Source organism: Bufo gargarizans, chromosome 6, assembly GCF_014858855.1.
Source record: "Bufo gargarizans isolate SCDJY-AF-19 chromosome 6, ASM1485885v1, whole genome shotgun sequence".
In the NCBI taxonomy this organism is placed as follows: domain Eukaryota; kingdom Metazoa; phylum Chordata; class Amphibia; order Anura; family Bufonidae; genus Bufo; species Bufo gargarizans.
The window spans coordinates 35,383,593-35,408,666 of record NC_058085.1 but is presented as its reverse complement, the minus strand read 5'-3'; the positions used below and the strand labels follow the sequence as shown (position 1 = coordinate 35,408,666).

The 25,074-nt window shown below is 42.6% G+C and overlaps 1 protein-coding gene across 2 annotated transcripts; it reads left to right on the top strand.

Moving 5' to 3' along the window:
* Nucleotides 1-8,768: 8,768 nt before the first annotated feature.
* LOC122939936 (gastrula zinc finger protein XlCGF7.1-like) lies at nucleotides 8,769-23,860 on the top strand. 2 transcript variants are annotated; one of them, XM_044296161.1, is made up of 3 exons: nucleotides 8,769-8,815; nucleotides 19,188-19,311; nucleotides 22,581-23,860. In XM_044296161.1, exons 2-3 carry the CDS (start codon nucleotides 19,227-19,229, stop codon nucleotides 23,480-23,482), a joined length of 987 nt encoding a protein of 328 aa, XP_044152096.1. In that variant the 5' UTR covers nucleotides 8,769-8,815; nucleotides 19,188-19,226; the 3' UTR covers nucleotides 23,483-23,860. The 2 variants fall into 2 exon arrangements, with proteins under 2 accessions (XP_044152096.1, XP_044152097.1); XM_044296162.1 differs by lacking the exon at nucleotides 8,769-8,815 and having other exon boundaries at nucleotides 19,118-19,311.
* Nucleotides 23,861-25,074: the final 1,214 nt, after the last annotated feature.

Genomic DNA, 25,074 nt, shown 5'->3' with positions numbered 1-25,074 from the left:
AAGAGCCGCTCCACTGGGCCCTCACGCCTTGGTTGAATTTGTTGGTTCCTGTTCCTGTTAGCCCTCAGCCTCCTGAAGAAGCTCCAGAGGCAATGGGCTCCTCTGACATTCCTGAAGCCAGGCAGGAAGAATCCCTGCCAGTAAGGAGGTCTACCCGTTCTACCAGGGGGCATCGACCTGTGAGGTTTGTGGACTACATTATGGGCCCAGGTAGCTCCTCACGGGAAACCCCATTGCAAGCCTGGGTACGGACTCATGTTGTTCTTTGAGCCTCCAAGGACTTATGTTTATTTACTTTTATACGGACTATCCTGGTTTATTGATACGCTGTGCCAGGTCAGCACCCCTGTTCCCTCACATTATCCTGGGAGAAGAGAACGACGCCCCTTGTCACCACTCCTTCCAGTGATCCATATTTCCCACTGTTATGTTGTTAAATGTGGTGAATACTGTTATATGCATGTTCTCGCCTGTCTTTCAGATTGCGTTCCAGATGGGCGGATCCTCCATGTTGCGCCGAGGACGGGCAACCTTATAGCGTGGGGGTATGTAGTGTCCCACTAGGTAAAGGTGGGCACTGCACAGGTTAATGTGTTTCATTGCATTAAATGTCATGCGTTTGTTTTCCCTGTATTATCTGGGTGTCAGGCCTGTCAGGGTGTAGTTTAGCCTCCCGGACGTTAGAGGGAGCTAGAGAGCCCTAGATACATAAAGGAAGGCCCAGACAGGAGAGAGTTAGTTCATTCCAGGGGACTAGAGGAGTCACTTCGTCCACCTGAAGCTCCTGAGGCTAGAATTAGCTCAGTAGAGACACCCCAGTCGCAGGATCCAACCTCCTGGGAGAAACCTACAGTTATCCACCTTATAAGAGAAGGCGATCCAGGGTAAGCTACGTAACCCTGATGGACAGTGCAGCAAGAGTATAATACCTGAGGAGGAAAGTAACCAAGGATTTAAGCCACCCTTTTAGGCATCCGGGCCTTGGGAGATATAGAGCCAGAGCAGGAGTTCTAGAAAGGACAGTGTACATTGATTCTGAGGAAAGGTACAACCTGCTGCTGAGTGCTTGTGAAGTTTACCCTCTGCGTATCTTGCATGAATATTGCCTGCCATTTTGTGAATGAGCCCCCTTGTGGAACTGTAATATAAAGACTGTACTACACCTGCTGTACAAAGTTGGATTGTCCAGTAAAGTTACGTTTGGTTCACCATATACTTGTGTACCTCCATCATTCCAACCACCAACCGGCGTGCCACCGTCCAAAGGCACTGGCGTCACGAATACCACAGGGACCTTGCCCCAGGCACACAAAATACCTGTAACATCCAGGGCACCTCATCCACCATCAGGCCTGGTCCCTATCTACAGAGCGTGCCCCAGAGGAACCGTGTCTACCTCTCCTTCACTGCCACGCGCCTGCCCAGGGTTCTCCAAATATAGTGAGTACCCTCGATTGCCCGTAACCGTGACCTCACTTCGTCATACCCTGCAGGTCTGGCGTGTTGCATATGTACATAAGACAGCTATGGTTGTGCTCACCTTATGATGTTGTGCATACGTAGGCACAACACTCGTGAGGACAGGGGGTTGGTGCAGCCGCTATCTTTCAGTCCTCGTAGGTGGAGTAATTCTCCAGAGGAATGATATGGAAGACAATAGGGAAAGTTTTGTGTACTGTACCAGTAGACCGAATGATACCTTCTGGCGCAAAGACACGACCTCAGTAGATCTTTTATTAATGAGTGACGTGTTTCGGAGTGAATGTACTCCTTTTTCAAGTCTGTGCTGGGGCTTGTAGCGTGGCCTTCTGGCGTGTCTTTGCGCCAGAAGGTATCATTCGGTGCACTGGTAGAGTACACAAAACTTTCCCCATTGTCTTCTGACCGTCATACACTTTGGGGCAGGAACAAACCGACGCGTCGATCACACTTCTGGTATAGCTGATGTCACTTCGCATAGTGAGCGAGTAGGTGACAGAGAAGTGAAGCGAGTGTGCTTCAGGAGTCTTAGGGTCCATTCACACGTCTGTAAGTGATCTGCGGATCCTCAAAACATGGACACCGGCAATGTGCGTTCCGCATTTTGCAGACCGTGTATCGCAGACACTTAATAGAAAATTCCTAATCTTGTCCGCTATTGCGGACAAGAATAGGACGTGTTGTATTATTTTGGGGAACAGAATTGCTGATCCAGAAGTGCAGATCCACAATTCCGAATCCGGGCAGCACATCATGCGGCCCCATAGAAATGAATGGGTCCGCAGAATTGCGGACGTGTGAACGGAACAGAATTGCGGACGTGTGAATGGAGCCTTAGGCAGGATTTACACAGCAAGGAAAAGTGACCACTGTAGAAGATATTGATTTGCTGCTTCTTTGTGTCTTTCGGCCTCTTCACGTGACCTAAGTCTACAGTCGTGGCCAAATGTTTTGAGAATGACACAAATACAGGTCCTTCTCAAAAAATTAGCATATTGTGATAAAGTTCATTATTTTCTGTAATGTACTGATAAACATTAGACTTTCATATATTTTAGATTCATTACACCAACTGAAGTAGTTCAAGCCTTTTATTGTTTTGGCATACAGCTCATGAAAACCCAAATTTCCTATCTAAAAAAATTAGCAGATTTCATCCGACCAATAAAAGAAAAGTGTTTTTAATACAAAAAAAGTCAACCTTCAAATAATGATGTTCAGTTCTGCACTCAATACTTGGTCGGGAATCCTTTTGCAGAAATGACCGCTTCAATGCGGCGTGGCATGGAGGCAATCAGCCTGTGGCACTGCTGAGGTGTTATGGAGGCCCAGGATGCTTCGATAGCGGCCTTAAGCTCATCCAGAGTGTTGGGTCTTGCGTCTCTCAACTTTCTCTTCCCAATATCCCACAGATTCTCTATGGGGTTCAGGTCAGGAGAGTTGGCAGGCCAATTGAGCACAGTAATACCATGGTCAGTAAACCATTTACCAGTGGTTTTGGCACTGTGAGCAGGTTCCAGGTCATGCTGAAAAATGAAATCTTCATCTCCATAAAGCTTTTCAGCAGATGGAAGCATGAAGTGCTCCAAAATCTCCTGATAGCTAGCTGCATTGACCCTGCCCTTGATAAAACACAGTGGACCAACACCAGCAGCTGACATGGCACCCCAGACCATCACTGACTGTGGGTACTTGACACTGGACTTCAGGCATTTTGGCATTTCCCTCTCCCCAGTCTTCCTCCAGACTCTGGCACCTTGATTTCCGAATGACATGCAAAATTTGCTTTCATCCGAAAAAAGTACTTTGGACCACTGAGCAACAGTCCAGTGCTGCTTCTCTGTAGCCCAGGTCAGGCGCTTCTGCCGCTGTTTCTGGTTTAAAAGTGGCTTGGCCTGGGGAATGCGGCACCTGTAGCCCATTTCCTGCACACGCCTGTACACGGTGGCTCTGGATGTTTCTACTCCAGACTCAGTCCACTGGTTCCGCAGGTCCCCCAAGGTCTGGAATCGGTCCTTCTCCACAATCTTCCTCAGGGTCCGGTCACCTCTTCTCGTTAAGCAGCGTTTTCTGCCACACTTTTTCCTTCCCACAGACTTCCCACTGAGGTGCCTTGATACAGCACTCTGGGAACAGCCTATTCGTTCAGAAATTTCTTTCTGTGTCTTACCCTCTTGCTTGAGGGTGTCAATGATGGCCTTCTGGACAGCAGTCAGGTCGGCAGTCTTACCCATGATTGCGGTTTTGAGTAATGAACCAGGCTGGGAGTTTTTAAAAGCCTCAGGAATCTTTTGCAGGTGTTTAGAGTTAATTAGTTGATTCAGATGATTAGGTTAATAGCTCGTTTAGAGAACCTTTTCATGATATGCTAAATTTTTTAGATAGGAATTTTGGGTTTTCATGAGCTGTATGCCAAAATCATCAATATTAAAACAATAAAAGGCTTGAACTACTTCAGTTGGTGTGTAATGAATCTAAAATATATGAAAGTCTAATGTTTATCAGTACATTACAGAAAATAATGAACTTTATCACAATATGCAAATTTTTTGAGAAGGACCTGTATTAGTTTTCACAAAGTTTGCTGCTAAACTGCTTTTAGATCTTCGTTTCAGTTGTTTCTGTGATGTAGTGAAATTTAATTACACACACTTCATACGTTTCAAAGGCTTTTATCGACAATTACATGACATTTATGCAAAGAGTCAGTATTTGCAGTGTTGGCCCTTCTTTTTCAGGACCTCTGCAATTCGACTGGGCATGCTCTCAATGAACTTCTGGGCCAATTCCTGACTGATAGCAACCTATTCTTTCATGATCACTTCTTGGAGTTTGTCAGAATTAATGGGTTTTTGTTTGTCCACCCGCCGCTTGAGGATTGACCACAAGTTCTCAATGGGATTAAGATCTGGGGAGTTTCCAGGCCATGGACCCAAAATGTCAACGTTTTGGTTTCCGAGCCACTTAGTTATCACTTTTGCCTTATGGCACGGTGCTCCATCGTGCTGGAAAATGCATTGTTCTTCACCAAACTGTTGTTGGATTGTTGGAAGAAGTTGCTGTTGGAGGGTGTTTTGGTACCATTCTTTATTCATGGCTGTGTTTTGGGGCAAAATTGTGAGTGAGCCCACTCCCTTGGATGACAAGCAACCCCACACATGAATGGTCTCAGGATGCTTTACTGTTGGCATGACACTGGACTGATGGTAGCGCTCACCTTTTTTTCTTCGGACAAGCCTTTTTCCAGATGCCCCAAACAATCGGAAAGAGGCTTCATCTGAGAATATGACTTTGCCCCAGTCCTCAGCAGGCCATTCACCATATTTTCTGCAGAAGATCAATCTGTCCCTGATGGAGTTTTTTTGGAGAGAAGTGGCTTATTTGCTGCCCTTCTTGACACCAGGCCATCTTCCAAATGTCTTCGCCTCACTGTGCGTGCAGATGCGCTCACACCTGCCTGCTGCCATTCCTGAGCAAGCTCTGCACTGGTGGCACTCCGATCCCGCAGCTGAATCCTCTTTAGGAGACGATCCTGGCGCTTGCTGGACTTTCTTGGATGCCCTGAACAAGAATTGAACCTCTTTCCTTGAAGTTCTTGATGATCCTATAAATTGTTGATTGAGGTGCAATCTTAGTAGCCACAATATCCTTGCCTGTGAAGCCATTTTTATGCAACGCAATGATGGCTACACGTGTTTCTTTGCAGGTCACCATGGTTAACAATGGAAGAACAATGATTTCAAGCATCACCCTCCTTTTAACAGGTCAAGTCTGCCATTTTAACCCAATCAGCCTGACATAATGATCTCCAGCCTTGTGCCCGTCAACATTCTCACCTGAGTTAACAAGACGATTACTGAAATGATCTCAGCAGGTCCTTTAATGACAGCAATGAAATGCAGTGGAAATTTTTTTGGGGGATTAAGCTAATTTTCATGGCAAAGAAGGACTATGCAATTTATCTGATCACTCTTCATAACATTCTGGAGTATATGCAAATTGCTATTATAAAAATTTAAGCAGCGACTTTTCCAATTTCCAATATTTAGGTATCTCTCAAAACTGTTGGCCATGACTGTATAATCTACAGTGCAGAACTGTGTGTATAATGTGCAGAGCTGTGTGTGTATAATGTACAGTGCAGAGCTGTGTGTATAATGTGTAGAGCTGTGTGTATAATGTACAGTGCAGAGCTGTGTGTGTATAATGTACAGTGCAGAGCTGTGTGTGTATAATGTACAGTGCAGAGCTATGTGTATAATGTACAGTGCAGAGCTGTGTGTGTATAATGTACAGTGAAGAGCTATGTGTATAATGTACAGTGCAGAGCTGTGTGTATAATGTACGGTGCAGAGCTGTGTGTATAATGTACGGTGCACAGCTGTGTGTATATAATGTACAGTGCAGAGCTGGTTATATAATGTACAGTGCAGAGCTGTGTGTATAACGTACAATGCAGAGCTGTGTGTATAACATACAGTGCAGAGCTGTGTGTATAATGTACAGTGCAGAGCTGTGTGTATATAATGTACAGTGCAGAGCTATGTGTATAATGTACAGTGCAGAGCTGTGTGTATAATTTACAGTGCAGAGCTGTGTGTGTATAATGTACAGTGCAGAGCTGTGTGTATAATGTACAGTGCAGAGCTGTGTGTATATATAATGTACAGTACAGAGCTGTGTATAATGTGCAGAGCTGTGTGTGTACACTACGTGCAGAATTATTAGGCAAATGAGTATTTTGACCACATCATCCTCTTTATGCATGTTGTCTTACTCCAAGCTGTATAGGCTCGAAAGCCTACTACCAATTAAGCATATTAGGTGATGTGCATCTCTGTAATGAGAAGGGGTGTGGTCTAATGACATCAACACCCTATATCAGGTGTGCATAATTATTAGGCAACTTCCTTTCCTTTGGCAAAATGGGTCAAAAGAAGGACTTGACAGGCTCAGAAAAGTCAAAAATAGTGAGATATCTTGCAGAGGGATGCAGCACTCTTAAAATTGCAAAGCTTCTGAAGCGTGATCATCGAACAATCAAGCGTTTCATTCAAAATAGTCAACAGGGTCGCAAGAACCGTGTGGAAAAACCAAGGCGCAAAATAACTGCCCATGAACTGAGAAAAGTCAAGCGTGCAGCTGCCAAGATGCCACTTGCCACCAGTTTGGCCATATTTCAGAGCTGCAACATCACTGGAGTGCCCAAAAGCACAAGGTGTGCAATACTCAGAGACATGGCCAAGGTAAGAAAGGCTGAAAGACGACCACCACTGAACAAGACACACAAGCTGAAACGTCAAGACTGGGCCAAGAAATATCTCAAGACTGATTTTTCTAAGGTTTTATGGACTGATGAAATGAGAGTGAGTCTTGATGGGCCAGATGGATGGGCCCGTGGCTGGATTGGTAAAGGGCAGAGAGCTCCAGTCCGACTCAGACGCCAGCAAGGTGGAGGTGGAGTACTGGTTTGGGCTGGTATCATCAAAGATGAGCTTGTGGGGCCTTTTTGGGTTGAGGATGGAGTCAAGCTCAACTCCCAGTCCTACTGCTAGTTTCTGGAAGACACCTTCTTCAAGCAGTGGTACAGGAAGAAGTCTGCAAGGTAAGAAAAACATGATTTTCATGCAGGACAATGCTCCATCACACGCGTCCAAGTACTCCACAACGTGGCTGGCAAGAAAGGGTATAAAAGAAGAAAATCTAATGACATGGCCTCCTTGTTCACCTGATCTGAACCCCATTGAGAACCTGTGGTCCATCATCAAATGTGAGATTTACAAGGAGGGAAAACAGTACACCTCTCTGAACAGTGTCTGGGAGGCTGTGGTTGCTGCTGCACGCAATGTTGATGGTGAACAGATCAAAACACTGACAGAATCCATGGATGGCAGGCTTTTGAGTGTCCTTGCAAAGAAAGGTGGCTATATTGGTCACTGATTTGTTTTTGTTTTGTTTTTGAATGTCAGAAATGTATATTTGTGAATGTTGAGATGTTATATTGGTTTCACTGGTAAAAATAAATAATTGAAATGGGTATATATTTGTTTTTTGTTAAGTTGCCTAATAATTATGCACAGTAATAGTCACCTGCACAAACAGATATCCCCCTAAAATAGCTAAAACTAAAAACAAACTAAAAACTACTTCCAAAAATATTCAGCTTTGATATTAATGAGTTTTTTGGGTTCATTGAGAACATGGTTGTTGTTCAATAATAAAATGAATCCTCAAAAATACAACTTGCCTAATAATTCTGCACTCCCTGTATAATGTACAGTGCAGAGCTGTGTGTGTATAATGTACGGTAAAGAGCTATGTGTGTATAATGTACGGTAAAGAGCTATGTGTGTATAATGTACAGTGCAGAGCTGTGTGTATAATGTACAGTGCAGAGCTGTGTGTATAATGTACAGTGCAGAGCATTGTGTGTATAATGTACAGTGTAAAGCTGTGTGTATAATGTACAGTGCAGAGCTTTGTGTATAATGTACAGCGCAGAGCAGTGTGTATATAATGTACAGCGCAGAGCTGTGTGTGTATAATGTACGGTGCAGGGCTGTGTGTATAATGTACAGTGCAGAGCTGTGTGTGTATAATGTACAGTGCAGAGCTGTGTGTGTATAATGTACAGTGCAGAGCTGTGTGTGTATAATGTACAGTGCAGAGCTGTGTGTATATAATGTACAGTGCAGACCTGTGTGTGTATAATGTACAGTGCAGAGCTATGTGTTTATAATGTACAGTTCAGGGCTGTGTGTGTATAATGTACAGTGCAGAGCTGTGTGTATAATGTACAGTGCAGAGCTGTGTGTGTATAATGTACAGTGCAGAGCTGTATGTATAATGTACAGTGCAGAGCTGTGTGTGTATAATGTACAGTGCAGAGCTGTGTGTGTATAATGTACAGTGCAGAGCTATGTGTTTATAATGTACAGTTCAGGGCTGTGTGTGTATAATGTACAGTGCAGAGCTGTGTGTATAATGTACAGTGCAGAGCTATGTGTGTATAATGTACAGTGCAGAGCTGTGTAGAGCAGTACAGATGTGTTTGCCTCCGGCTCATAAAGTGCACACATCTTTATTATCTGCTCACAAGAAAACAGCCTGGAGCCTGACTCCTCCCACATGATCACATGGTCATGACATCATTACAGGTTCTTTACTTCCACCAACAACATAGCCTGGAACCTGACTCCTCCCACATATGATCACATGGTCATGACATCATGAAAGGTCCTTAAGCCCACTAGTCTTTGTCCTGGTACTACCTATGGACCTTGGAGAGGTTTACATCCTGTGACTCTGAGATAAGTGACTGAAAAGAAGCAATTAGGTAAGTCTCCTGTATTCGGCGGTGGAGGTAGGTGTGTAGTCACTGCCTGTGTCCAGTGGTGTATCTTGGTTTTCTGCTGCCCTAGTCGAGACTAAACTCGGGCACCCCCCTAATATAAATTTGACCCACCCCTTCCTGTCAAGGCCAAACCCCTTCCTCTGTAAACCCCACCCCTACCTCTTTAGGCTCCACCCTTTCCCATTAGTGCTTCACATCTTCCTTTCTGTAAAAGAATCATCACAAATGTATGTATGAAATAAAATAAAATGTCTATCATCTAAAAGTTATTTAAAAAAAATAAACTATGCACATTCCTAGTTTGACACAAATATTTAGTATTTTGCAGATGTATAAAAAATATATCCCGTAAAAATCTGTAAAATACAAAGTATGTGTGTCAGATGTTGCGCTTTTTTAATTTTTAGAATAATATACAGGCAGCCATTTTATTTAATACATTTGTGCTAATTTCTCTGTTGGTTTGAGGGGCAGTATTACACAATCTGTATATGTATAAAAAGATATAAAGATTGTGTAATACTGCCCCTCACCCCCCCCCCCTCCAACAGCACAGAAATTAGCACAAATACATTAAATAAAATGGCTGTATCCTTATTCAAAAAATTAATGTAACTATCACTAAGCAAACAAGGCATTTTGCCGCACTATTGGGAAGTGCCGCCCTAGGAAAATGCTTTGTATGCCTCGTGATAGATACACACCTGCCTGTGTCTGTCAGGATTAGATATAGCTCTCGTGCCTTGCAGCGCTGGGGTCCCAGGTTTCAATCTGACCAAGGATAACGTCTGCATGGAGTTTGTATGTTTTCGTGGGTTTCCTCCCGTGCATAAAATAAATAATTAGTTCTTCTTAAAATCCAGCTTCTCCCGACGTCACATTATTTACCAGATTTCTGGATTTCTTTGGATGGAATGTTATTTCCATTGTACAAGGGGCCCCAAATATTCCTGGCGCCTGCTGAAGCATTTTAGTCTAGCTCATCTGTGCATGCGCTAGAGAGAGGAATAGTTCTTTATTGCTACTCCCGTCACTTTCAGGAGGTCCTTAATAACATCTACCATTAATCTGTTTTCCCTTAGTCCTAATAGTAGAGCAATAATGGGGTGATTGCCCCTGTGTACTGGTAGGTGGAAGTTTTAACTTAATCAAATGAATTACTAATTAGAGACCCCTGAGCCTATATAAGGATACCTAGCCCCTCTTACCCTGTGGTTATTATAAAGAAGCAATGTACTTAGAAAGCAGAGCTTTTACTACTGTTTGGACTAAGGGAAAACAAATCAATATCAGAAATCAACTATTACCTTATGTCCTAAGCAGCAGCACAATAATTGGGAATTAACAAGCAGTATATCCATATGGAAGGCCCTCTTGTGTGGTGGAACTCAAATAGACCGCCACAGAGCAGTCTTTTCTGAGAACCATAACTTCAATATACAGTGTGAGCTCCATATTACTCGCAAAAATCTGATCCCGACTTCATCAGCCCAAGAGGTGGACCCTGCTCTAAAAAGGGCTTTAACGGAATTAGGCAGATTTAAATTCTGAACAAAGTGGTCAAGTCTAATGATAGCCATAACATATCTATCCAGGGTAAGTATGTTAGCTCTTAAGATCACTGTTACTTCTGGAAATTAGGTAATACATTCTCAACCTTCCTCAGGCTAAATAAATCTAAGGACATTCAAAAAGATCTAGGGAATGGAGATTATATTCCTCATTAGAGAAAAGCTCATAACAGACACTGGAAGTAGAAGACCTGATCACAGTTGACAAGGAACAATCCTTTGGAGTAAAGTCTGATGCTACCATTAGTAAAAAGAAAACTGTCAGGGAGGAATCTGAAGTACAGATCTACTGATGACAAGACCAGAAAATCCCTCTCCTCATGACAGATGTCAAGGCCAGATGGACATAACCTCTGTAGGTTAGGTCTGTCTGTCGGATCTCATCCAGAGGTTTAAAATGAGATGATCTTAAAGCTTTTAGGACTAAGGCCAAGTCCAATTACAACACAGATTGTGAGTATGGATGGCCATATCTTAGCAAACCTTTCAGGAACCTTTTCATTTTGTAGGATAAACTTACAAAATGGCCAAAATTAAGACCTTTTTAGGTCGATACAGTTGAGCCTTTTACAAATTCTTCCTGTATGAAGCCTAAGAGGCTGATAATCCGTGGTTTAGAAATGTCCACTCCTTAGGTAGAATTCAAGCTGAATATGAATCACTTGATCCTTATATAAGTCCTTTAAGTGGATTGAGACCTAGCTACAACAAGATCTTCATCACTATGTCTGAAACGCCACTAGATTGCTATAGTGGTTGTCCAGTTGAGTCTCCCCAGGTCCTGGCTGAGTGCTCCAGACACACACAATTTGCACTGGGGGAATCTTCAGATATACCTTTGAATCATTTAAATGTGTTGCGAACAAAATGGCTCATGGATTGAAAACTAAGTGTTTCAAGATTTTCATGACTGAATCAAAGGGGCCTCTAGATAGTAATAGAGGCCGGTCAACCTTCAGACAGTCAGACTGAACATATTGGCAGAGTTAAGTGCTCTAGACAAACATGAACTGCAGTGGGGGAAGTCTCCATTTACACCCTTGACTCACAGGGAAAAATAACCTTTTAGTAGACTGAGACCAAAAGTGTGTCAGGGTCTTCATAACTGTATCAGAAATGCCTCTAGATAGTGATAGAGGCTGATCAACCTTCAGGCTGTCAGACAGAATCTTTCCAGATCTTGGTAGAGTTAAAGGAGTTGTCCCACAAAAAATATTCTACAGTTTTCAAACCAGCACCTAGATCTGAATACTTTTGTAACTGGATGTAATTAAAAATTTAGCATAGCCACTGAGTTATTCAATAAAATGTATCTGCATAGCGCCACCTGCTGTTTGTTCATTTTCTTATTTCTTTGACATGCTCACTGAGAAGGCCGCACATGTTCAGTTTGATCCTTCAACAGCCTCCTGAGTTGTGATAGGGGGAGCAGAGACACGCCCCATTTAGCTGCAGCAGAAAAGACACTCCCCTTGAGCTGTCAGCTTGATATAAATCTAGAAGAGCAATGAATGGGGAGATCTCAGGATCCATATGAGGTACAGGGCTGGTTCTAGGTTTGTTTGAAAGAGGGTGTAATGTACTGTATGATGTCTATTTTCCTTTTTTACATTATTCATCGGATAGCCCCTTTAAGTGCCCTAGACACCCAATATCTGCACTGGGGGAAGTTTCAGTAACACCCTCGACTCATATGTATGGGTTTGGAACTTTGACCTTTTTGGCCCAAATTATATGATGGCTATACGGTGGCTTGGTGTAGCCTGATTTTCATCAATACCCTAGGTATCGTGGAAACTGGTGGGAAAATATAGGCCAACCTAAACTTCCAAGTAATGGACAGGGTATCCGCTGCCAACGGACTGTACTGATGACAAAGGGAAAGGAATATTTCCATCTTGGCTCTGAACCTCATTGCCCTGAAATAAATCTCTTATGCTTCCCACATCTTGACAATCCGCTCAAAAAAGACCATCCTCTGAGAACTGCTAGACCAGGGGTCGGCAACCTTCGGCAGTCCAGGTGTTGTGAAACTACGTCTCCCATCAAGCACACTTGCTTGGCTGTTCTGTTTTCTCCCAGGCTGTGAGCTCTGCGCTGCGATTGTCCAGAGAAGGAGACGCCTAGGAGAACAAGGGCAGTCTCCGCCCAATATAACCAAGTCCCCGAAGATATCAGAGGAGATAGCGGGAGAACGGAGCGGCACCTAGGGATAATAGTAAGTGCAGTGAGATCCCTGGGCGCCGCTCTACATATCATGATACTTAGTTCAGAATTTTATATTATCATTAATGGCGTCCGACCCTCTTTCCTCATTGGTGGCAGCAGCGGCACAGGGGGGAGGGAAAGACTGCTTCCTTATCCCCTGTGCTGCTGAGGAGAACACAGAATGCGCTCATGTTCTCTGATACTAGACTGAGCAATAGCGAAACCTAGTATCGAAAAAAGGCAAATCCTGGTATCGAAGTCGATATCAGGCAAAAGTATCGATTGGATATAGAAAATTCGATAACCAAAACAACCCCAAACCAGACTGCCTATTACTTTGTAATTCCTTTAGCGCCGTTCTATGAAAACAGTAGGTTTAAAGAGCACACCAAATGCTTCAAATAACTTCTTTATTAACTTCAAATTTTCTTAATATATAACACTGCCACCTCCGCAGCAGATAGTCCATGTACAAAACACGTGTTGAAAAGATATCACAAAATGGCGGTATCCAAACGATGGTAGTTCAACTGTTCAATCTTGTCATTTAACATAAAATGGTGGATATATTTCTCTCTTGAGTATCTGTACTCTCACTATAAGTTATTTAAGCACTTTATGATCTCTCTGAGAGGTATATCTAAGGTCTAACTAATAGTTCACTTGCAGTATGCAGTTAGCAGTGACTATTTGCAGATTGGTTGAGTATGATCTGGTATGGTTGTATGCAATTTGGATTGCAATATGGAATCTGAATGCTTGCAATTGTAGCTTGCAAATAAAAAATTGCAATTGAATTTGTATGGTTGCAATTGGTGGAACTATATTGGCCTCTTGTTCCCATAAAACTCAGCTCTCAGTGGAGTGAATGTCTCTTCAGCTCCTGTCTCTGGTGAATAATGATTCTAGAGGCAGGAGCTGGAGTGAATTCCCAGACAGGCTGTCTGTGAGGCTGGCTGTGATTGGTGAAAACCCTTGCTGTAAGAGAAGCTGGCTGTGATTGGTCTAGACCAGGGGTGCACAACCTGCGGCCCGGGGGCCACATGCGGCCCTTGATACCATTCTGTGCGGCCCCCAACCATCTGGTAACACACATGTATGCCTATTTCTTGTGGCTGCTCACATGTATTTTTCATGTATTTCTCCCATTAGATGGGAGTCCTGGAAGTGTAACTAGACATTAATGGTATATAATGTGTGTTCAATATGCCATAAGTGCAATATTTCAGTTGTTAATACACATTTAAATTTTAATTTCGGCCCTCGTCATTGGTTCAGTCTGGCAACGTGGCCCCCAACCAGGAAACTTTGTGTACCCCTGGTCTAGACCATGCATCCTCAAACTGCGGCCCTCCAGCTGTTGCAAAACTTCAACTCCCAGCATGCCCGAACAGCCTACAGGTATCAGCCTACAGCAGGGCATTGAGGGAGTTTTACAACAGCTGGAGGGCCACAGTTTTAGAATGCCTGGTCTAGACTTCTGCCCAGCAACAACACATTAACACTATGCTTTTGTGGTTTCTGCTGAGTCACTGAGTTTACCCTACATTAAAAAATGAATCTTAAAGGCATAATATATAAAATATAACAGTAATGTGACATCCAAAACATGATGTCACAGTAAATAACTCTGCTTTTGTCTTTAACACATAAACATAGGAACTGTATAAATCCTTAGCTGCCAAGCTGCTTTCCCCAGGACAAGTGTTGAAATAACTGGCAAGAAGCCAGTAATCCAGGTATGGAACCAGAGTTATGTGTTCTTAAGAAGGCAGCTATAGAGGACACCACCATATAAAAGTGCAAATAGCTCAGGAGATACTGAACAGATGGCATATGAATTGCAGAAGTAGGGCCTTGCTCCTCACTCAGGAGTAGGACAGCCTTAGCTGAGATTCTAAAATATGCAGCCACCCTGACTGTCAAGGCTTTATATTCTCTTGTCTTGGTATTGACTTCAGGAACATCAGAGGAGATGTTCTACCTCTGTAGAGTATATATCTACCCTGAAGGACTACTGTAATGATCTTTATTTCATATCAGTAGGGTCTCCATTATAATATCAAGATCTGAACCCATGGGTCTATTTGACTCTTACCCGAGAGCAACTTGCCTGTGGTAATCTCGGCTATAGATTTGTCTGACAGCGTATCTGTTAGGAGCTGGGATCACATCAAACATACTATACCTGGAACTTTAGAACATTTAGGCTACATGCACACGAACGTTGTTTGTTTCCGTGTCCGTTCCGTTTTTTTTGCGGATAGGATGCATTCATTTCAATGGGTCCGCATCAGTATGTCCGTTCCATTGCCTCGCAAAAAGAATAGTGCATGTCCTATTTTTTCTAGTTTGCGGACAAGGATAGGTATTATTACAATGGATCCTGAAAAAAAAAATGGATGCCATACGGAACACCATCCGTTTTTTTGCGGACAGCAAAACACATACAGTCATGTGCATGTAGCCTTACTTTGGAGACATTATAAGCAGAAGCTACAACCTGAGGGTAGGGTTCAGTAAGAGCACTCTCAGCTCGGAGGAGTGACCCACAGACAGGCGTCAAACTCATAGTTCCATCTCAGCAGGTAGAATAGAATACCTGGATAATTTGGCTATAGATTTATTAACTTTAAGAGGATGACCAGGGCTCCAGATGGTGACCAAAATGGTCGCCAATCCGACTTAGAATTGCAAAATGGTGACAAGACTTTGTAGTTTTGTCGCCATTTGCGCCTAGACCCTCCGCTGCTCTGCCGCTTTAATAAGAACGGGATTTCATACAGCAGACAGACGGCAATCCAATAACAGAGCTCTGCACAATACAGAGCTCTGTTATTAGTGAGGAGGCTGCTGATTGGTCATAATATGATCCGTGGGCTGCCCTGCCATTGGCTGCTCCTCTCACACCACCCCCATTTTCCCGCGCTGAACACAGTAGCAGCTTGCTCTTCAGTCATGAAGACAAGGATCCCGCTCCATGCCGACTGCTCCACAGAACAGGTTAGCTTGGGAAGTTTTTCAGCACATACCCCTGCGCTGCCGCTGCTAAAGGCTATTCCTTTACAACCCCGATAATACTCCAGGGGCCACTGCTAGTGCTCCGTGTGAGCTTCCTGCCTGGGCTCACAAAAATTATCTTAATAAGGGAAGAAAAGGGTTAATAGGAGCCCCGCGCTGGTCAAAACACTAAAAAGCCAGTGAACCATATATCTCTTTCAATAGTCCGTGCTTAGTAGAAGGAGATAGCCTCCCCTCCTACTAAGCACAGGCTTTTGAAAGAGATATATGGTTCACTGGCTATTTAGCGTCTTGACCAGTGCAGGGCTCCTATTAACCCTTTACATACTTAGCATTAGCAAGTGGCGAGATGACTGATGATCACCTCGCCACTTGCTAAATGCTGCCGTGCTCAGTATCCCCCCCCTCCCCCGGCTACCTAACTCTCACCTGAGGGGTTAATAGCGGTGAATAGCAGTGCGCAGTCATAGAGGCTGGGTGCCGAGTATGGAATATGGCCGGCACCCACAGCGCAGCCTGCGTTTGTATTAAGCATCAACTATATTCATTGGTGGCACAGTACACCGAACCCCCCCCCCCAACCCCAGTATTATAAAGTAAAATCATTGGTGGCGCAGTGCGCCCCCAACCCCCCCCCCTCCCAAAGTATTATAATCATTGGTGGTGGCAGTGGCAGTTCCGATCGGAGCCCCAGCAGTGTAAGCCTGGGGCTCCAATCAGTTACCATGGCAGCCAGGACACTACTGAAGTCCTGGCTGCCATAGTCAGATCCCTGCTGCTGTGTGCAAAGGGAGAGTGTGAAGTCCTAGTCACCCTGATAAAGCTCTATTGGGGTGAATAGGACAAGGGATGAAAGATCCCAGGTTCTAGCCCATAAGGGGGGAAATAGTTATTAAATAATAAGTAGGAAAAAAAAGTTAAAAAAATCCACCAAAATATTAAGTTTAAACCACCCCCTTGCCTAATTTTACATATAAAATATATTTAAAAAATTTAAAAAATACATATCGCCACACCCGAAAAAGTGAGAACTATTTAAATATTTAAAAATATCTCCTATGCGGTGAACGCCGTAACAGAAAAAATATATAAAAAACATGCAATTTGCAATTTTTTTGTCACCTTGTCCCGACAAAAATTAGGTTAGGACATGGTATGGCAATACTTTTTTCTGGTATAGAGTCAAAATTTGGGTATCGTGACAGCCTTAGGTAAGACATGTGTGTTGTTGTTTTTTTTAAATTATACCTTAATTATATGTATTTTAAATTTGGCGACTAAAAATTAAATTTGGCACCTACATTTTTCAGGTTAGGCTCCTTGATATTTTTTTTAGTCTGGAGCCCTGAGGACCCCACTAAGTTGAACTTTACATGCCTGAAGATATGTACTTTGCATTCCAAAGAGAGAAGACACATTCACCTCAATAAATCTGGTATACACAGAAGAAACCTGAGCAGATTAATTTCTGGTTTCATTCTAAGCACCTGCTGAGTAGAGGTGTAGGTCCACCATCTGGACCAGAAGACAGCACTTGCTGCTTAGCTTCCCACATTAGACAAAGGAAGACCTGTTTAGGATTGAGAGGCTGTCTGTAGTGAATGTGGACTGATTTGGTTAGTAAGGATCATTTTTCCATCACAGCTTTTTTTCAAAGCTTCAACCACTTTGAAGGCCCCATGCCTCCAAGAGGTGGTGACCTGTTCAACATCCTAGTTGGATAGGACCAATTTCTGTTTTACTGTCCTTCCTCAGAATGAATATTCTCTTCTTTATTCTTCTCCTCAGATGAGGAAAGCAGTTTATCCAGAATTTTTCATCGGAATGAGACACGGACTAGGGTTTTTGCATCTGGCAATGCTTTTGAGTTTTCCTGAAAGAGGATTCCTGTCAGCTGGATTTTCAGATCAGTCAACAATGCAGAGATGGTTCACATCAAGGTCACAAAGGCAACTTTCGGGCACCTTTGTAATTCATAGCCATCAAACAAGGACATATATTAGAATCATTGCAGCAATATTCTTTTATTTGGAATTTGTCTTCCCTCGGACCCTCTCGCCAGGACCTGCTGATGACAATACATTAATTTAATATGTATAGTAAGAAAGGAAAAATACATATAAAATTATACAACCAAGTGAACTGCTTTCAAAGAAGCAATGCAGCCCTATGTTCAGTCTAGACATTGTGAACAGGAGCCAGAGTAGTGAAACTTTATTTCTTCAGTAAAGTACATGGACAGTGTAAAGGATACACAAAGATGGTAAACCAGACCACAGCTGCTATCCACAGCCGCAAATCTTCTGGTCCTCTAGACATGCCCGGATGTTTTATCAATTATTAAAAAAAAGGGAATGCCTCCCAACAGGATACATAAAAAATCTATACAGCCATATCAGCAGAGCAACATGAATAATAATTAACAAAGGAGGGTACATTAAACATAATCATAGACTCAAGACAGTATCTCAACTTCTAAATCAGACCACGAACTATCCATCTAGTTTTATTATGTAAATTATAGAGACACATCCTCCTTTTTTCTCAGCTCAGAAACACACTCAAATTGTTAAGTTCATTTAACCCAAGGAGGCCCAAGGTACCAGATCACATAATTTAGTGTACTTACCTTGACAAGCTCTTTAACTCTTCTAGTATACACAAAAAGAGAGAATACATCTACATTTATTATCTCCTCCGATGTCTCCTCTTATTAGCTCCAGTCATTGTATTTTTCATGAGACTTTGTAGGATTTTACATCTTCTCTCCATTCAGGTTCCTATAATATAGGATCCGCTCATTGGAGATCTTCTATATAAGATCCTTCTCCTGATTGACCCGTCAAGAATGGATAGGAACAGGAACAAGATGGCGGAGAATATAATAAATCTCACCCTAGAGATCCTCTTCCGGCTTACTGGAGAGGTGAGAGATTCTGATGATGTCACATTACATCATCTTATCTATGTTACTAACAGATGGACATGACTGGAGAGGTGAGGGACTCTGGAGATGTATGGAGTGATATTTATTACTGTGTCTCTTCATAACCAGGACTACACAGTAGTGAAGAAGACCTCTAGTGAGCGCTGTCAGGATCCTGTGTCTGAAGGATGGGGAAGAACCCTAAGCCCAATAACAGGGCCTCCACCTCACCCCCTGATACATGAGAAAATCAATAGAGAGAAAATCCTAGAACTCACCAACAAGATGATTGAGCTGATGACTGGAGAGGTGACACTGCTGGGAATGCTGCGACGTTATACAGGAACGCTATGAAGGGATCTGGGTGATGACTGTATCATTGTGTTGAGAATAAATCAAAAGTAAAACTGCACCACTCGCCAGTCTTCAATTCATGCTGGTTTATTCACTAAAAGCAAGACCGACGAGTGCTGCAGTTTTATTTTTTATTAATTTTTTATTTATTCTGGATGATTTGGGGATGCTACAGACTGGTATCCAACACTGCGGGCACCACCACCATAGAGACTTTTTGCTATAGATTCGTAAGTGCTGCAACTTTTTTCTTTTTTATTCATTGTGTTGTCAGGTTCCTATAAGGTGTCAGGATGTCACAGTCTATTTCTCCATGGCGGAGTGGGAATATTTAGAAGGACATAAAGATCTGTACAAGGACATCATGATGGAGGATCACCGGCCCCTCACATCACCAGGTAACAGACATGACTAAATTCATTATTTCACAACTCATTATTTGTATGTAAGGAATGAATTTAGTCAATGTTTCTGTTCTTATAACCGGTAATCACCTTGTTCTACTGTCGATCGGCACACAATCTGGGATGAAATCATGTAAAAGGACCTTAACTTCCTGGGGCTCCAAAACGTTACCCTAAGACATCATACACCCTGGTCTTTTGTATAAATTGTTGTTGTCTAAGTACAGTGAATGATCCTCGATTAAGCAAGTTTTAGTTTTCCATAATCTTTGCATAAAAATGATTACTGTTTCCTCCAGCTTTAAATCTCTAAATGTGATTGTGACGGTAATCTGCGACATGATTATCTACTTGTGTAAATGCGCCTTTATAGTCCCTTTACATTGGACTATTATTGGGCCATGTGATAAATAGACGGCTATCGTGTAGCATATCTTATCTGTCCCATTGTATAATAATGTACTGAGTCTTACATATATGATAATGCAGGCCTTACGTTACGAGAAGTCTGTGATAGTCTGTGGTGGGATAAACATCCTCTGTTGTGATCCATTTAGCATCTGCCTGTCAGAAGCTAGCACCAGGTGATGAGCCAACTTGGCTCTATGGAACTGATAATGAGGTATGCCCTGTTCCTCACACTCAATCCTATGGAAATTCATGAAGCACCTAGACATTGGGTCCCAATTCACAGCACGAGGTCTAGAGGCTGCTGGGCTACATACAGGAATATGAGTAAATATATCATAAGCTGTAGACTATTCCTGTGAAGACGTATATGTTAATAATTCCCACATAACAAGGATCTCACCTTCTATAACGCCCACATATTTCATATTTGGTGTCTAGGATGAAAAATTTATTAGGTAGATCTTGGAAAACATGTTTCAGTCTATTATCTTTGTGGAATATAGGCGGGGTTCCTCAGCAATTCTCCAAGATGTTTATTTGGTGGTTATAGGCGACCATGAGGGAAACCTTGCCATTGTCTTCCTTTTGTTTGTAATCCAAACGGCTGCTTCTTGACATTCTTGCAATTCTGTGGATCTGTTCATCGATAATGATAATAAATATTAACTTCTTTATGTGTTTTGGATGGCCTTTAGGTGTATGGTAGGTTGGTGTTTGCATGATCTTCTTCTTTGTATACACTCCTCAACATTATAATTGCAACTCCAAGAAAGAAAAGTTGTTGAATTATGAAAATCACAGGATCAATAGATACGTAAATGATATACAAATGATAAAAATGGAAACATAACTTCTTGATTTATTAAGCATCGCGTATGGACGTGATGTTACAGGGCTGAGATTCAGTCCTGTTTTGATATTTAAATTGGACACATGGTTGAATGAATACCATCACACTGCCATGTGGTTCTATAGTCATGACCACGAGCCCTTCCTGTACTTACATCACAGGTACAATGAATTGAGGGAGGCAGGGTGTTACTATAGCTAGCCACTGGGGCAGACCAGCTTCCTGTGGAGTCTTAGATGGAGGAAGTGGGAGCATCTTACATGCTAAGGCTAAGTATTTTTTGTCTATATTGTTAGACTATAGGCCAGTTACATGGTGGATGTATACTGATATGACCATGATATTGAAAGTATTCGTATATGTTGTAGTACGTTGTAGTTAAGTAAAGGTGTCTTTTATGTTATATCTGCAAGAGTTGTGTGTTATTCCTGGTGATACCAAGGCAACATACTGTAGCTGAGGTATAAACTGAGAACAATCCCACGAGCTAGGATGAAAAGTGGAATATTGACCGTTGTCATCTGATAATTGGTAATATTCCACTCTTTTTAAACCAGTAAGGTCAGATATTGGTGTTGATAACAATTATTGATATTAATAGCAATATGTATGCTTTTTCAAGAAATACACGTGCTTACACACCATGGCATGCTATCAGTGAAGATATTAATAATGTTCTGCCACTCTGAATGTTTCTTTACGGCGCAATCTGCAACTTTTCCCAGTTCATGCCAGGTCTACAAGAAGTAGGCAGGGAAAGGGAATGGGACGGTTTTAGATGTAGAAAATGGTCTAAATGTACCCCAGCCAGGAAGCTGTCTTACATTTAGAAGTGGCAGTGGATCCGCCGAATTTAAGTAGAGGCCAGCGCCTCTACATAACTTCGGCGGATCCACCACCAGTGCAGGGCCTTATTAAGACTGGCGTCTAAAACGCCATTCTTAATAAATGACCCCCTGTACGTCCATGATTGCCAATATTGCACCTTCTGGTAGTGGACCTAAGGCCGAGAGGTTGCAGAGAATGTGTGTCTTGATGGTAGCTGAATGCGTGCTTTACAATGTGTTTTAGTATGTTTTCTACTCGGCCAGGGATATTCCTGTTACTGTCCCAATATCAGAAATTATTGGTCTCCCTGTATCATCCTGTTTAACTAGTTTAGGTAACATGTAGAAGGTGTCTACTTTGGAATCATCTGGTCTAGTAGAGCGGATTTTATGGGGTTAAAACCATTTATGATATGTATATGTTCCTCTGTATATTGTTTAGTGTGGTGTCCTTTAGGCTGGGTGTAGACACTTGTGTTTCGAGACTTGTTGGTGTGCTTCCTGGATCTAATCTGATGGAGTTCCCTATACATAGACATTATAGATAAAGCGATACGTCGCCTTCAGCTAGTTCAAAACTGCAGCTAGGTGAATAACCAAACCGCCTCGACAAGCTCCCTTAACCCTAATCCTTCTCTTACTGCATTGGTTGAAATGCAGAATAATTTTTGAAATTTGCTTGCTGAACTTTAAATCCCAAAACAGCTTAGGCGAGTTTTATACTAGCGCTTGTTCATCCGTCAGGATCTCTCTGTATTCCGATGTTGATGTAAACTATAGCGTTCCCGTCCAGCCCCATTAACTATAATGGGGACCGGCGAAGATTCAGCTGCAACCAGGAAAATATGCAGAGAATTGGCCAGACAAAAACTGCTGTGTTAATGGGGGTGGACGACAATGGTAGCTTCCAGCAATGCCAGAGTACAAATAGAACCAGCAGGCTGTTCCCATGCAATGTTTTAGGCACATACAGTTCCATTATTGCCAGTTGTTGAGAATAAGCATTCATACGTAGGTTTGTCTACCAGATAATTAACCCATATGCAAGGGACTTTAGTTGATAACTGTATTTTGGTATATGCTTTGCAATTTTTGTCAAAATTTTTATATGGAAACCATGAAATATAATTTTAGGTTATCTTATTCAAAAATAAAATCTGTTTTATTCTTGACAGGTGACGGCACCAGAAACTCAGATAGAAACCTGATATCTTCACATTTAAAATCAAATATTCTTGGGATAAGAGAAGATGCATATAAAGAGTTCCGATATATCTCTGATATACCCGCAGCCTTTCACAGCAAAGATCCATCATCTGATCCTTTTTACCAGATCCAATGTTCTGAACAAAGCAAAAATCACAGAAGGGGTGTTGAACCTCAAAAAGGGGAGAAGCCGTTCTCATGTCCAGAATGTGGGAGAGGTTTCAAGTACAAATCCGCTCTTGTTGGGCATCAGAGAATTCACACAGGGGAAAAGCCATTCCCATGCTCAGAGTGTGAGAAAAGTTTTAAGCTCAAAGGAGAACTTGTTAGCCACCAGAGAACACACACAGGGGAGAAGCCATTTTTATGTTCAGAATGTGGCAAATTTTTTTCTTTCAGCAAAACTCTTGCTGTACATAAGAGAACTCACACAGGAGAGAAGCCATATCTATGTCCTGAATGTGGGAAAAGGTATATCGACAGTTCTTATCTTATTAGGCATCGGAGAATACACACAGGGAAGAAGCCATTTTCATGTTCAGAATGTGGAAAAACTTTTGACTGTAGAACAGATCTTATAACTCATGAAAGAACTCACACAGGGGAGAGGCCATTTTCATGTTTAGAATGTAGCAAGTGTTTTACTTCCAAAAAAAGTCTTGTTTTACATCAAAAGATTCACACAGGGAGAAAAACATTTTCATGTTCTGGGTGTGAGAAATATTTTAAGTCAAAATCCAGTCTTGTTAAACATGAAAGACGTCACACAGGGGAGAAGCCATATTCATGTTCAGAATGTGGAAACAGTTTTCATGACAAATCACATCTTATTAGACATCAAAAAATTCATACAGTGGAGAAGCCATTTTAATGTTCAAATTGTGGGAAATATTTTCACCAGAAAACAATCTTGTTATACATACTTAAGAGCAGCGATACCTAACCACCAGGCTTTGGGTACCAGGCCGAAGGGGTTCTGGAGTTGAACGGCAGGAACATCATAAGCGTAAAGGCCTCTAGGCTTCATGAAGACCACTTGCGTCGGGTCACAGGTGGTATGACAACATCATCATGCCACCAGAGATCCAGCGAAGGAGTTTGCGATGACTTTCATGAACCTTTGTGCTGTGACGCTGGTCTTAATAAAGCCAGAGTTATGAAGAGGCGCCGGCCTCTACATAACTTCTGCGGATCCTCCGCCAGTTCTAAATGTAAGACAGCTTCCTAGTGTCACGGTAGGTAAGATAAGGGAAGGAACACGGCAAGGCAAACAAAACAACTGACTAGGCCCCAAATGCTAGGGAACAAACTGGTCACCTCCTAGCAATCCCAAAAACACTTTCCCTGAGCTGCTATGCCCATGTGCATACCTCGATGGTAGATATGCACATGCCAATGTACCTAAGGCTATGATACACTGAACCAAACCCTCAGCTGTAGGGAAAGAGACACCCAGCTCCTTCAACAACCGAAGGAGCTATCGTCACCCTAGAGGCCTAGTCAAAATGGACACAGAAGGAACAAGGGAAAAGGACTTATCTGAAGATGTGTTGGAGCAGACGATTCACCAAACATTCAGCGCTCACACAAGGCAGAACTATAACCCGCAAAGGCTATAGGGAGAGGGAGGAATACATAGCCACACCAATTACCTAAAGAGCAACACCTGGGAGGAGGTGGGATTCAGCTCAAACCCACAACAAAACAAACTGTCAGATCGAGTCACGTGCAGCAACTCTGACAGATCTCCTCAGAACACCCACAAGGCAGGGTGTGACACCTAGCTGTCTTACATTTAGATCTTTTTCTATGTCTAAAACAGGCATAGAAAATATTAAATGCGACAGACCAGTCCCCACCCACCCAGAGCCCACTTATTTAGACCTGGTGTGAGTGGGGGAAAGGCATTAATTTTAAAGAGGCCGCTATATGTAAATAAGCCACTACTGAGGGGAATTATATATAAAGAGGCCACTACTGGGGAATATTATATGTAAAGATGGCAGTACTGGGGTGTTTTATCAAAACTGGCGCTTTCTGCGTACTCATCATAAATTAAGCGCATCCTCCTACGGTCTGTGTGCCTAACCAGAAATCTACAACAGCTACGATAAACTTGTTGCTGTGTCTGGCCACACACCCTTAACCCCTTCTCTACAGAGCAATGGGTGTCCACTCGAACATGCAGCGGGTGTCATAGCCGGCGGGTCTCCGTTGCAGCAGAGAGCCACGGATAATTACCGTGACCGGCAATAATGCCGATTGCAGTAATTAAAGCCTTTAGTTAACATGTTTAAGTGAGATCACAGCATCTAACAGGTAAAAAACCTGCAAGCGCAAGCTTTTTACCGGCATCCTATGCCTCCAATGAGGCATAGGATGCTGGTAATTGAATTCAATGCCCTAGATCTCGCTGAAGAAACCAAGGGCATTGAAGCTGCAATTCTTATTTTGGCCAACAGG